The sequence below is a fragment of the Myotis nattereri genome (genome assembly GCF_964212035.1).
Source record: "Myotis nattereri genome assembly, chromosome: 6".
Lineage (NCBI taxonomy): Eukaryota > Metazoa > Chordata > Mammalia > Chiroptera > Vespertilionidae > Myotis > Myotis nattereri.
The window spans coordinates 10,049,062-10,063,766 of NC_138081.1; the positions used below are offsets into that span (position 1 = coordinate 10,049,062).

At 43.3% G+C, this 14,705-nt stretch overlaps 1 protein-coding gene across 2 annotated transcripts in view; it reads left to right on the forward strand.

Annotated features, from left to right (window-relative positions):
- The window catches only part of TBC1D22B (TBC1 domain family member 22B), a gene marked incomplete at its 5' end in the record, with an annotated part of 75,664 nt that overhangs the window by 18,094 nt on the left and 42,865 nt on the right, over positions 1–14,705 (forward strand). For both annotated transcript variants that reach the window (XM_081093916.1, XM_081093917.1), the window contains 4 exons: positions 998–1,054; positions 10,314–10,618; positions 13,271–13,450; positions 13,967–14,037. In XM_081093916.1, the coding sequence (XP_080950042.1) occupies positions 998–1,054; positions 10,314–10,618; positions 13,271–13,450; positions 13,967–14,037 (613 nt within the window). The remainder of the gene's footprint in view (positions 1–997; positions 1,055–10,313; positions 10,619–13,270; positions 13,451–13,966; positions 14,038–14,705) is intronic.

Sequence of the window (14,705 nt, forward strand, 5' to 3'; positions counted from 1 at the left end):
CCAGGCCTTCACCACCCTTTGCCTGTGCCCATGGATTATGCATATATGCATACAAGGCCTTTGGATGATTACCTGCCACCCACCTACCCTCCCCTGCCTTCTCTCCGAGATTCCACACTCTGTTCCATGCTTCCATGTCTCTGGATCCACTCTGTTCATCAGTTTATTTTGTTACTTTGATTCCACATATGAGTGCGATCATGTGATACTTGTCTTTCTCTGATGACTTCTTTCACTTAGCATGATACTCTCCAGGTCCCTCCATGCTGTCTCAAAGGGTAAGAGATTCTTCTTTTTTACAGCTGCATAGCCTTCCATGGTATAAATGCACCACAGTTTTCTATCCACTCATCTACTGATGGGCACTTAGGCTGTTTCCAGATCTTAGCTATTGTAAATTGTGCTGCTATGAACATAGGGATGTATACATTCTTTCTGATTGGTGTTTCAGGTTTCTTAGGATATATTCCTAGAAGTGGGATCACTGGGTCAAAAGGCAGTTCCATATTTAATTTTTTGAGAAAACTCTATACTGTTTTCCATAACAGCTGCACCAGTCTGCATTCCCGCCAGCAGTATACTAGGGTTCCCTTTTCTCCACATCCTCGCCAACACTTGTCATTTGTTGATTTGTTGATGGTAGCCATTCTGACTGGTGTGAGGTGATACCTCATTATTGTTTTAATTTGTATCTCTATGATGATCAGTGACTTTGAGCATTTTTTCATGTCTCTTGGTCATCTGTATGTCCTCTTTGGAGAATTGTTTATTTAGGTCCTTTGCCCATTTTTTAATTGGATTGTTTGTCTTCCTTTTGTTAAGTTGTAAGGACTTTTTTTTTTTTTTTTTAAAGTAGGCTACTATCTTTTGGGGCTGGATTGGATATAGTTATTGGAGGTGACCTGTTTCTCAAAGTCCCTTCCAATTTGGTGATGCAGATGACACTCACCCAACATTTTTAGTGTCCTGACAGCCTCTTCCTTTTTCTTGCTTTTAGCATCCAGCCTGTGTATGGAGCACAGCACCCTCCTCTGGACCCTCGGCTCACCAAAAAGTAAGTCGAGTTGTTTTTCCTTTCATTTGAGTACTTCTTTCATCACCCCCCAGCACTCCCCTACTTTGTTGAAACGACAGTTTTCACTTTGACCTTTTCTAGCTTCTCTTCTGCTCTCTTTTGGATCAGAAGATGAATAATTTTACCTCTGAACAGTCCGTTATTAAGTGGGAAATTAACGCACTTAAAAGATTTATTTTCTACATTGGTAGTAGACATCTAGGATGTCCCCAAAAATGTATATACACACTTTGAGTAATGATAAAGGAAGTTTATTAAAATACATTTATGAGCATAACCAATGGACACATATTGGGGGTGGGGGGTGGGATGAGGGTTGGGTGCGGCCGGGGAGAGGTCAATGGGGGAGAAGGAGACTTATGTAATACATTAAACAATAGAGAATTTAAATTAAAAAAATAAATAAAATACATTTCATTTTCAAAATTGAGCTATCAGCTATTGAAGTGTGTATACATATCTTTGAGACAACCTGTGTAGGATTTGATGTTGGATTCTCTATTCTGGTGAAAAAGTCTTTTTTGATTAAATATTGTCCTGAAATTGAATGATTGAGGACCTCCTTCAAGCAAGAGATCTGGTTTCTGGGGCTCCTGGCTTCTGAACATAGAGAGGTCTACCACCTTTTGTGCACTTGTACCCTGAGAATTAGGGCACAAAGAATATAGCTGTAGGGCTGGCTTTCTTCTCATCCTCTTTCTGTTTGACACATTCAATGAAACCCAACCATACAATAGAATTAAAAGCTCCCTAGAGACTATTTCTATATTGAAATTCTAATAAATAATTTTCAAACACAGTAGAGACCCTAGCTAAATCCAAGATGTATGGATGCATATCATACCCCTAAATATTACTTTATCACGCATCTCTCTAATGGGCAACTCGGCCACAATGAGGAGATGGGTCATCTTCTCAGATTTTCTAAGAACTTTGGCCTCCATCTTTGAGTATAAATGTGGTACTCTATACTTAAATATGAGTATAAATATTATTTCCATTAAGTATAAATATTAGTTTGTAGTAAAAGCTGAGAGCTGCAGGAGACCTAGGTTCTCATCCTCCAGGGCCTGGGTAATAATATCCACCTTTTCTTCCTTCACAGTCAATGGGGAAGTAAAGATAATGTACATTAAAGTATTTTGAATACCTAAAAATAGTGCTATATCAACTCTACATTACTAATATTTTATTTTTTTATTGATTTTCTAGGGAGAGGAAGGGAGAGTGAGAGAGAGAGAAACATCAATGTGAGAGAGAAACATCGTAGGTTCCGCAACCTGGCTGTGTGCTCTTATTGGGAATTGAACCCGTTACCTTTTGGTGTACGGGATGATGCGCTAACCAACCAAACCACAGTGTCCAGGGCTACATTACCAATATTTTAATGTTTTAAAAATAACAGTGTAATGTATGGTGAACTTTCCGTAATTCAACCTAGTTATGTTTTGTTTTTGTTGTTTTGCAATTTGGCCAGTATGTAGAAGTACAGTCTTACGTTGGAAGTATGACTGCTGTTCTTTTCTGTAAGACAAACAGCTTTATATCAGAAGCCACTAGACTGTAAGCTCTTTGAGGGCAGGGGCTTTTTTTTTTTTTTTTTTTTTTTTCATTCACCACTTCACACTTCGGACCAGCAGCAGCATGTGGCACATAGTAGGCACTGAGTAAACATTTATGGAATGAAAGAGTGTAATCCTTCACTTAGACAGTGGACTTTTCTTTCAGTTTCTAAGTGTGTACCTTGTAGTAGCTCTTGAGAGCATGTTTTCTGTGATATTTCCATTAAGTAGAATGAATTCTATTTCCTGGTTTTACCACCAACAGACTACCTGGTCTTTGGCTAGTAAAGCAGGCCCTGTGGATTACCTACCCAACAGTCTCTCCTGGCCCTGCTTCTTTAAGAACCATAATTTTATTCAGCTATTAATAAGGTGACAGCATACTTAGAGCAGGCATCTGGATTAGTTTTAGTCTTTTACAATAATTTCTGGTAATCCCAATAACTGGTCTATGGTGACCTCATCTCATGGACTCTGGCCAATGAGACATAAGAAAGTCTCCTGAGGGAGAGTTCTTGGAAAGATTTCTTTTGATCAGAGAGAGATAATTTTGTCAAGAAAGCCTCTTTATGCCTCTGCTCACATTTCCTGCTTTTGACTGTGGTAGTGTGAAACTAAGATGCAGAAACTATTTGTAACCGGAGGGAAAGAGCAAGCGAATTGTGGAAACACCAACCAGCCCTGACATTGTGGTCTTTATCACTTAAGCATCATAGTTGAGAATTTAGTTCCTTGCAGCCAGTTTTGTTCACAGCCAGGATTTGTTGATTAGTAAGAGATCCATTCCAGTATATTTTATTTTATTATTTTATTTTTAAAAATATAATTTTATTGATTTCAGGGAAGAAGGGAGAGGGAGAGAGATAGAAACATCAGTGATGACAGAGAATCATTGATTGGTTGCCTCCTGTGTGCTCCACACTGGGTATCGAGCCCACAGCCCCAGGCATGTGCCCTGACCGTGAATCGAACTGTAATCTCCTGGTTCGTAGTTCGACACTCAACCACTGAGCCACATTGGCCAGGCCCAGCATATTTTATAATGATAAGCACATGGTCCACATGTGAATCTGTCTGTCTGCCCATACATAAGGCAATGGAGTCTACTATCCCACTTTATGCTTGGGTTTAAGTCACCATACCTTGTCTGCACCAGTCATCAACTGTGTTTTCTCTGATTCTGTACTTAAGATAGGTCTTGAGTAATATCACCATATCCCAAACTGCCAAGACCAGCTTTATATACTCTTGTTTCCACCGGTTAGTGATATAAAACCATGAGTGTTTTAACGGATCAGCAGAGTTGCATTCATACTTTCAATAGAGGTAATCACCTAGCTCTGCAATTTGGAAGGAATATAATTGTCACTGAATAAATCATGTCCCCTTTTCATGCATGTGGTGGTTTGATATTAATAGTCTACAGCATGGAACAACATCTAGGTTTGGATCATTTTACAATTCCAGATTATTATAAAACATTTATTGCCCTTATTTTAGTATCTTTGTTGGGACATTTTTATTACTTTTCCCACTATATGACTATCATTCCACTTCAGACTGCCATTAGATGCTGGGTGGTTAATCGCCATCACAGCAGAAAACCTTTACATTAGGTCTTCAATCATCCAAACTGCATGAGCAAGTAACATTCCCGTCTGTGTGTATTGACTTCAGTTTGCCAAATTATTACCATTAGGGATAATATAGCCTGCAATAATTTTCATAGCTCATATAAAACTAGTGTTATTGCAGAGTGGCCCCATTGGCCACTTGATGGCATGACAAGCTTCTAAATTTATTGTTTTCTGACTCGATATCATTGTTCCAAGTATAAGGCTGGTTCACACGGAGCCGCACTAGCTCTTGTGATGACTGGATTCATTTGGTTGTTAGTAAATTCCCCACTTGCTTCACATCCCTCACCAATATCAAACATTATTTTTTTAAACAAACTTGTATCATATTTCTCTTGAGTGAACAGCCATATCAGTAGAACAGTGTAGTATTAATCAAATTACAGAATGGTTGAACTTTTGTTTCCTAACCGGTATAACCTATAGCCAGTCCTTTTCAAAATATCTGTAGGTGTTTGTGTTACCATTGAAGAAGTTATTCTTCACCAGACGACTACATTTCTCTCAGATGTGCCATTTATGATGTTTTTGTGTGTTTTTAGTTTCACCCGCACTACTTGGATCGCTTTTTCTTTACCACTTACTAACTCCATGATCTGTGGGTCGCGACCAAACGACCCTTTCACAGGGGTCCCCTAAGACCATCGGAAAACACATATATAATTACATATTGTTTTTGTGACTAATCACTATGCTTTAATTATGTTCAATTTGTAACAATGAAATTGGGGGTCACCACAACATGAGGAACTGAATTAAAGGGTCGCGGCATTAGGAAGGGTGAGAACCACTGATCTTGGGCAAATAACTTGGAGCCTTAGTTTCCTCATCCATACAACAGAAATAATAAGACTCAGCTCACAGAGTTGTGAGGATTAAATGAGTATCTGTGAAAATGCTTTTTAAACTGTAGTTTGGTACAGTTGTGAGGCAGTATGATGAAGATGTCTATCTGAGGCCAGTTCGGTTGTAACTTTGATGTAGTTCTGTTTAAATAACCTTGGTTAAACTTCAAGACACACTGTGGCATTATTATACCTTGGGCTAGGTATAACTTAGTTGGGAACATGTTAAAATGAGACCCCTAAGCTAGAACTACCTGGATTGATTTCTTACTGGGACTGCTGGAGTTAAAGGGAAGAGAGACATTTCTCCTCTAATGACCACACCCCTAGAAGTGACTGACTTCTATCCATTCTGGCTACCGACATGCACAGTCTGTTTAGTTATTCCTACCAGACGAGAGCTAGGGCCGTCAGCTGTGCACACTCGGAGATATGATAGCTATGCTGTTACGTGCTCAGTTTGCGTGGCAACTCCTCTTCCCAGGCTGCAGATCCCACGAGGCCTTAACTCTCCCCTCCCGTTTTTCTAGGTGGAGTAGTTCAAGAGCATGCAGGCTCTGCAGTGAGGTGGGCCTGGATTTGAGCCCAAACTTTGCTGCCTGCCCAGGACCTCAGTCAGCCTCAGTTCTCAGTTTCCTTATCTGTAACCTAGAGGCCCGGTGCATGACAATCGTGCACTTGATGGTGGTGGGGGGCATCCCTTAGCTTGGCCTGCAGCCTGCTCCCTCTAAGCCAGCAGGCAGACATCCCCCGAGGGGTCCTTAGTGCTGCCACAGAGGCAGGAGAGTCTCCTGCCACTGCTGCTGCACTCACCAGCCATGAGCCCGGCTTCTGGCTGAGTGACGCTCCCACTGTGGGAGCGCACTGACTACCAGAGGGCAGCTTCTGCATTGAGCATCTGCCCCCTGGTGGTCAGTGCGCATCATAGCAACCAATCGTTCCACCTTTTGGCCGATTTGCATATTATCCTTTTATTATATAGGGTGGGAATAATAATACTTATAGGCTGATGGATGAGACTTAATAAGAAAATGAGTATATGTAAATATTAGCCCAGAACCTAGCACCTAGTAAATAGCCCATAAATGTTAACCATTATGTGTGCGTGAATTTATCCCCTCCGGAGAGAACAAAATTAATAAATATGGGAAATCTTCAAAACCTTAAATGTTCCCATCATTATTCCTGGTCTGCAGAGTTTTCTGCTTCTCTCAGTGGTACACCTGGCACCTTCACTCTCGCTCTCCTCTTTCATTCTGTCCTCAGACTCCCACCGCTCTAGCTGATACCAACCCCTTCCTCCACAAAGGCCGCTGTTCTCAGGACAGAGCTGAGTGTTTTAACTGGTTAGTTGAGTTTTGGGTTTTGTGGGGTAGGTATACCTAAAATAATTTCTAGCAGCCTCAAACGGTCTGCATTGAATCTCTCATGTCTTTCTCACAGGGAATGACAGCCTTTCCTCTTTGTTGTGTGTGAATAGGTCCTTCCTGTTTCGATTTGCAAAGCCTTTATTTCCACAAATTCCAATTTTTAATCTAGTTCACTTGTATTGAACCTTCACCTGCTTCAAAAAATATAATGAAATACTTTCAATGTATAAAAAGGTATAAAGGAAAATATAGCAAACATGCATGTTCCCAGCACTCAGCTAAGTGACCTCCTTGGTTTGTAGAGGAAGCTCAGTGTCTGTTAGAGCCTGGCCCTCAGCACGGCCCATCTCTGGGTGCAGATTGTAATCTAGTCCAAGTGTGCATCTGCTTCACCCAAGGTTAGACTATTAGCACCCAGACAATTGTTTGACCTGAGTTAAAATTCAGCTGCTTAAATCAATGATTTACTTAAAGAATTCTCAAAATATCAAGAGGTATTTCAGAAATATCAAACAGAAAGAAAGCAGTAGTTAGTTAACCTTCGATCCAGAGTGCTCCATATCACGCTGTTGGATTTGTTATGTGCAATCCTGAGGTACACTTAGCCTCCAAGGAGGAAAGCAGCAATAATAGCCACGTACTCCTATACAGTACTTTATTGATGACAGAACTTTCTTACACATCTGCCCATCTGTTCCTGACAGTGGAGCCTCTGCGGTGTGTACTGCATGTGGCTCTTGGATCCTTGCACAGAGGAGAAGCAGCAGGCTGGAGCAGGCAGCCTCAGAAGGTCTGCAGAGGAGTCATTTGCCTTCTGGCTCAAGTAGATTTTTTTTTAAAATTTGTCTTTTGTAGTCCTCCCTCGAGGATATGTTTTCATTGATTTGAGAGAGACACATCAATGTGAGAGGAAAACATGGATATGAGAGAGAAACATCAATCGGTTGCCTCCCAAACCAGAAATCGAACCCGAAACCTAGGTACGTGCGCTGACTGGGAATAGAACCTGCAACCTTTTGGCGTATGGGACAACACTCCAACCAACTGGGCCACCCGGCCAGGGCTCCTGTGGATTGTTGCTATGCAGATATTTGCGCTGCATTGCCTCCGTTTCTTTGAGTTGGACTCTCGTTCATTTCCACTTATTTATTTAGTAGGTTTATAAGTATTATTACTTTGGGGATTGACGAAAGCCAACAAAACATTTATTTCCCACTGAATAATAAAAATTATATGCTCAGTTTAGAAAACATGAATAATTCAGAGGAGTATAAAAATGAAATTAAATATCACCTATAATTCCATAACCCAAGAGATAAGCAAGCACTCACTGTTAGCATTTTGATGTTTTCTTCCTGGTCTTTTCTGTGCATATACTTTTTTTTTTTTTAATAAAGAGACCATTAAAAATATATAATTTTGGTTCCAATTTTTACTTTCTTTAGATTGTTTTCAAGATATGATTTTCACTGGCAGTATACATTCCGTCTGGTAGCTGAATCATAATTTATTTCATCATTTCCAATTTCTAGATATTTATCTTACTTGCAGTTTTTAACCAAAATAAATAATACCACCCTGGCCAGGTGGCTCAGTTGGTTGGATAGTAGTCCCATACACCAAAAAGGTTGTGGGTTCGATCCCTCATTGGAGGCAACCTATTGATGTTACTCTATCACATCAATGTTTCTCTCTCTCTCCCTCTCCCCCCTTCCTCTCTCTCTAATATCAATAAACATTTCCTTAGGTAAGGATTAAATAAATAACACCATTATAAGCTGTTTTAGGTCACTTTTGTTGACTTTCTGATTATATTCTTATGGTTAGAGATGAACCATTTTAAGGCTCATGATGTATATGTTCCCAGATTGTTTTCCAAAAGGTTGTACAACATATACCTCCACCTGCAGTGTGAGAGAGCTGGCCTCACTGCACTCTGGTCAGCTGAAGAGAATACATTTTTAAATATTTGCTAAGTTAGTGGGTGGAACATGGTATCTTGTTTTTATCACATTTGAGCTGTTACCGCTTGTAATGTGTTCTCTCTTGTATTTGTGTGATGTATTTTCCTTTACTCCGTGTAAGACTAATATTTGCAGATAATGCCTCAGTGATATCTTACTCCTTCCTTGGTGTTAGTAATAGGGACATTCCTATGAACTGTCTGTGTTACCTGTCTTATTTATCAATGTTAATAGCAATTATCTTTCAGAATAAATATTGGTCTCATCTAGGGAGATGGGGTGGGTTATGAGACCATCTACCTCTACCCAAAGGAAGAAACACCTGGAAGTGGGGGATGTCTGCTCCTCTGGCACAGAGTTTCACTCTAGTTTCCCTGCCTGCCTGGGGGAAGCAGGGAGACTTTTTAATGTTTCTACCCATTGCATTCCAGTCCCCCAGTATAAACGCACAGAAGGCCTTACTCTGCTTCCCTGTTTGGGGTATGAGGGATGCTAGGTAAGATTGAGTTAGAAATGTCCCAACCACAGTCCCCTGGATCTGGAATAAGGGCACTCAGACCTTAAGCAGGAGACAGACAGAGGAAAAGTCCCGGGAAGTAGGGATGTCCCACATGACTCTTAGGGCTAGGCTCTCTTTTCTCAGTGAGGTAATCTAGTGTTCCCCAAATCACGATTTCTTTTTACCATTTTCTATATTACTATTTACATTAAAAAAACTCATTTATTTACATAATTAGATTTTTAAAAAAATCTTATCGTTTCTATAAATGGAAAACCAATACCGTTTTCCAAAAAAAAGAAAGTAACCTTAAAAATAAACAGTGAAAAACTAGCCCAGCCAGGTGTGACTTAGTGGTTGAGTGTCAACCTATGAACCAGGAGGTCACGGCTCGATTCCTGTCAGGGAACATGCCTGGGTTGCAGGCTCGATCCCCCGTGGGGGGGGTGTGTGCAGGAGGCAGACAATCAATGATTCTCTCTCATCATTGATGTTTCTCTCTCTTTCTCCCTCTCCCTTCCTTTCTGAAATCAATAAAAATATATTTGTTAAAAAAAACTAAAACAATCTTATTAATTAAATTCTAAGCTAGGTCCTATTGCTTACAAATATGTCAGTTCTGAAACTGCCCTCACTTTGTTAAAAAAAAAAAAAAGTCTTATAGACAGACTAGCACCAAACTGAGACCATCTTCTCACGGCCAGCAGACGGACTTTAACAGAATAAAAAAGGACCACATGTTCATTTTGGAACTCAGTGTTTAATGCTATTTATGGTCTACCTAAAGTTGCCTCACTTATTCTACCAGTAGTTTATGTCCTACTCTAAGGAGTAGTTTAGGTTATGTTGCCATAACAGATTAAGTCTAATATTTCGGTGGATTGACACACAAAGTTTAGTGGATTAGGGTGGGAGTGGAGGGCAGGCTGTGCTGCAGTACTCACGCTGCTGTCTAGGCTGAGGGAGGCGCCACCATCTGGAGCCTCCTCAGTTACTGTGGTAGAAGAAAGTTTATGGAGAACTCACACCCGTTCTTTTATGCTTGGGCTTAGAAATGATCTGCTCACTTCTCTCCTGAGCCCATTGGCCAGAGCTAGTCATGTGGCCTCACCTAAGTGCCAAGGGACTGGAGAGTATAGAGGAGCACATGGAATAGCTGGTGAGTGTTGCTGTCTTGCTACATCTGCTGCAACACTGGACTCGTCTAGATGCATCTAGATGAGGAATGGATTTGGGTGTTTTTTTGTTTGAAGAAGGTAATGATTGTGTATGAGATCGCTTGTAAAACTATTAATAGTACCTTAAGCAAGTGGTGAGATGTGCCAGACCATTCCTTGGTAATAGTGTCTCCTTTCTTAAAGCTTCATTAAAGAACGGTCAAAAGTCAATGCAGTTCCCCTGAAGAATAAGAAGGCCTCCAGTTTCCATGAGTTTGCCCGGAACACCAGTGATGCTTGGGACATTGGCGATGATGAGGAAGAGGACTTTTCCCCCCCTTCTTTCCAAACTCTGAACTCAAAGGTTGCTTTGGCAACTGCAGCTCAAGTCCTAGAAAACCACAGCAAGCTGAGGGTGAAACCAGAACGGTCCCAGTCAACAACATCCGACATTCCTGCCAACTACGTCATAAAGTCCAGCAGTGATGCCCAGCTGTCCAGAAATTCCAGTAAGTCCATCCTGCTCACCTCCATAGCCTCGACTTTTTTAGCAGAGTGCATTTTAAATAAAAACATTTTTTCTTTAGGAAATCACTCAGATTTTCCATTGGATGGTAAATAAGCAAGCTCAAGCCTAAGGTATGACATCAGTGAGCCTGGTCCTCCCACCTGGGTGGCTGCCTGGCCCTGTGACCTGGGCTTCACTTCCTGACACCCAGGAGTTGCCTGCCAGTCTCTTCTTTCTTTCCTGTGCTGGGGTCCGAAACTTTGATTGCTTCGCATTGCTTTAGGCCTGGTTAGGTTGAAGAATATTGACTAATGTATTTAAGGCTGTTCGCTGAATTCCACAAAGGTTTGTTGCTATTGGTTGGCCTCCTCAGCGGTGGGGAGCAGCCACTAGCATAGGTTGTCTCTCCTGTTCCTGAAGGCCCTGTGCCCCAGCTCCCTGCCCATCAGGTTGGGGAGCAGGAGGAGATGCCCCTCTGTGTCTCTTCAGGAGGCTTCAGTAGCTGGTTGAGGTGATGTGGCTTTATCAGATATTGGGAGATTCTCAGTGTGCACTTTTTTTGTTAATCGTCACCCTAGGATATTTTCCCATTGATTTTTAGAGAATGGAAGGGAGGGGAAAGACAGAGAGAGCGAGAAACATTGATGTGAGAGAGACACATCAATTGGTTGCCTCCCACACTCCCCCCAACCAGGGATCGAGCCTGCAACCGAGGTTCGTGCCCTTGACTGGACTCGAACCCGAGACCCTTCAATCCTCTGGGCGACACTCTATCCACTGAGCCAAACTGGATATACAGCAATGTGCATTGCTGTATTTAATGTATCCCTAATGGGTTTTATGGGCACCAGTTATTCTGAGCTGGAGAGGGAAGTGCTGTCATTTTAGTGAAAGTTAAAACAGCTGACTGGTAAAGGGTGAAAAGGAAGTAGAAGAATGCAGAGCCCTGGAGCATGTCCTGGCTCAGGTCCTAAGAGAACTTCTTTCACAGTTTCAGATTAAGCATGTGTTCATGAAATTAGGGGGGAAGGCCTTTAAAATCATTCCCCAAACACTTTCCGTAGCTGATCCGGGCCCCAGCTTGAACCTTCGGTGCCAGGTGCAGGCGGGCATTTAGTGTTGGTTGGCCAGGGGCCACAGCTACAGACAGTATCTGTGCACCATGATTGAAGGTCTCCAGTGTGAGGAAGAGCCCTCCAGGATCTCTAATGAGCTACCTTTGTGCAGCCAGGACCACCTAGAGCAGCGGTTCTCAACCTGTGGGTCACGACTCCTTTGGCGGTCAAACGACCCTTTCACAGAGGTCGCCTAAGACCATCCTGCATATCAGATATTTACATTACGATTCATAACAGTAGCAACATGACAGTTATGAAGTAGCAACAAAAATAATTTTATGGTTGGGTCACAACATGAGGAACTGTATTTAAAGGGCCAGAAGGTTGAGAACCACTGACCTAGAGCCTTCCCTTTATGAGGTTCCTTCCTACTGTCATCTGTCAGTCGCTGCTGCCAGACGTGCACATGGCCTCAGCGCTGCGCTGTGAGCCAAGTACCCTGCAGCACTTGTTTCTGTAAACCTGATAGTTGTGCTGGTTGTCACTCTTTACTAGTAATGCTTATTGTGACTTATAAGGCCCTGATGTAGAAAGAATGTGAACCAGTCATGAAAGCTCAGTCAGAGTTTAAAATAAAGTTTTGTTTGGGGCAGTAAAATAAATAACGGTTTTGGAGTCAGAAAAATCGAGGCGGCCTCTCAGCTCTCCCTTGTAAGTTACTTAACCTCTCTGAGCTGCAGTTTCTTCATCTGTAGATTAGTAATAAATGAGTAAGTTCCCGCTGTATGCTGTAAGGGTCAAAGGAGAGATATGTAAATGTGACCAGCACGAAGCCTTATGCATAGTAAGCACTCAGTAACGTTATTCCTATACTGCTTGTTTCTCCCACTTACCATCTGGTGTAGAAATGTCTAGAACCAGACAAAGAGTTCAGCTAGAGCTGTGCTCTTGCCACTTTAGTCATATCACAGCAGAATTAAATGCTGGTTCATTTGGGGAGACGTGGAGTACAGAGGAACTGCAGCCGCCGGAAGTGGGGTTGCTTCAGGCCAGAGCGTCTCACCCATGCAGGGCACATGGTGCGCCAAGAAAGGTTAGAGTTGGGCTAGGGACACCGACCCTCCCAGCCCTTGGGGCAGCGGTGTGGGGCTGGGCTTCAGGAGAGCCACCTCCTTGCATTGCAGTGTGCTTTATAGTGTGGTCGTTTCTTGTGTGCTCTGTGCTGTGGAAACGGAAGGTGAACACGTGTTGCCCCCAAACTCATCATTAGGCACCAAGAAGAGTTCTAAGTTGGGGAAGAAAGAAAACATTAGTTTGCCGTCAGGGGTTGCCAAAAAAGTTCTTGAAGTTGCTGCAGCATCCGCGTCTCCATTAGTATATAAGATGCCTTGTACACATGATAAAAAACACAGCCATCCTCTGGGCGGAAGAGTTGAGCACAGCTGGGTTTCCATCCCGGCTGCCCCTCAGCTGGGCACCCCGGGCGCACAAACTGTGCTGCTCAGGCTCGTGGAGGAGACCATACTGAGCAGTTAGGTTACTCAGAGTCCATGCTCTTCACACAGCTCGTCTCTTTCTCTTTCGAATTATCTCAGGTGATTCATGCCTGAGGAATGCACTCCACAAACAGCAGTCACTCCCTCTCCGACCCATCATCCCCCTTGTTGCCCGGATCTCAGACCAGAACGCATCTGGGGCACCCCCGATGACTGTCCGGGAGAAAACCCGCCTAGAAAAGTTCCGTCAGCTTCTCTCCAGCCACAACACTGACTTAGGTGAGTCCCCTTGAGCCCTGGGCAAGATAGGGCCTCTTGGTGACTGGGATTCTCAGAGTCCTGTAAGCTATTGCTCTTTATTCTTCCTTCTTTTACTTTTCCAGCATCTCCTGATCTGGTGCCCATTGCAGTGACATGCAGGTATTAAGTTAGAAGTATGTTACTAGAAATTAGGGACCAAATGAGGTGGGACTGGATTCTGTGGCCTGTAGACCATAGTGCAATTATTCTGGCTTCGGTCTCTCCCACCTCAAGGCAATTCTATGGAAATCCACACTGGTCTTTCTCTTCCCCTCTAACCTCTGAGCCCGGACTGGATCCCTGCCATAGAGTGTGTCCTTGGCACTTTGCTGCTCAGGGCTGTTGTTTTGGGCTTCCCCCTGGTGCTTGTCAGTAGCTGGTGGTGGTGGTGATCATCTTACCTGAATGGTGGGAGGCATCAGGCCGTACTGGCTGAGGTTTGTTTTAGAGCATTTGTGGGAAGAGCTCAATCTAGGAGCTGTTATCTGTTTGCAGATGAACTGAGGAAGTGTAGCTGGCCAGGTGTTCCCAGGGAGGTTCGGCCTGTAACCTGGAGACTCCTGTCGGTGAGTTCTACCCACTGTGTAGAGAAGTGTGAGCCTCACACGGCCCTTCTTACCTGATGAGGTTAGTGTGGGCACATCCATCTTACTCCCTAGACTTCTCTAGTCCTGCTGGAGATGACAGGACGTGGGCTGCAGGCCTGCATCTGTGCACGCAGACACACATTCTGGAGAGTTCATTTTAACACACATAGAAGACCACACATTGGTTACCACAGTCGCAGTCTCATGTTCTCAGCGTGAGGAAGGAAGAAGAGAGTGAGGCACGGTCGTCCCAGCACTGGTCCCTGTGCTTCACCCCCCCGGAGGAATAGCCGCAGTGGTTGGCACCCACTGTGTGACGAGAAGAGCTGGTGAAAGGGCCTCCCTGCCCAGCCTGCGTCGTCCCACTTTCTCTGAGGGCAGAACACTGGCCAGCACTGTTGCAGAAGCACTTGGATTTCCTGAGCCCGTAAAATTCACTCATTCTTCTAGCAAGGATTTATTGAGGGCCTGCTGTTCACCAGGCACGGTGCCAGGTGCCGGGAGGGTATACATAAATGAGTCGGCCACAGTCCCTGCCTGCCAGGCATTCACCGTGGAATGTATTGCATGAGTGTCTGGGATAGGAAGGGTCTCCCTCCTGGCTGCTCCCCACCCCTTGCAACCATGAATCATTGAATCATTGCCTC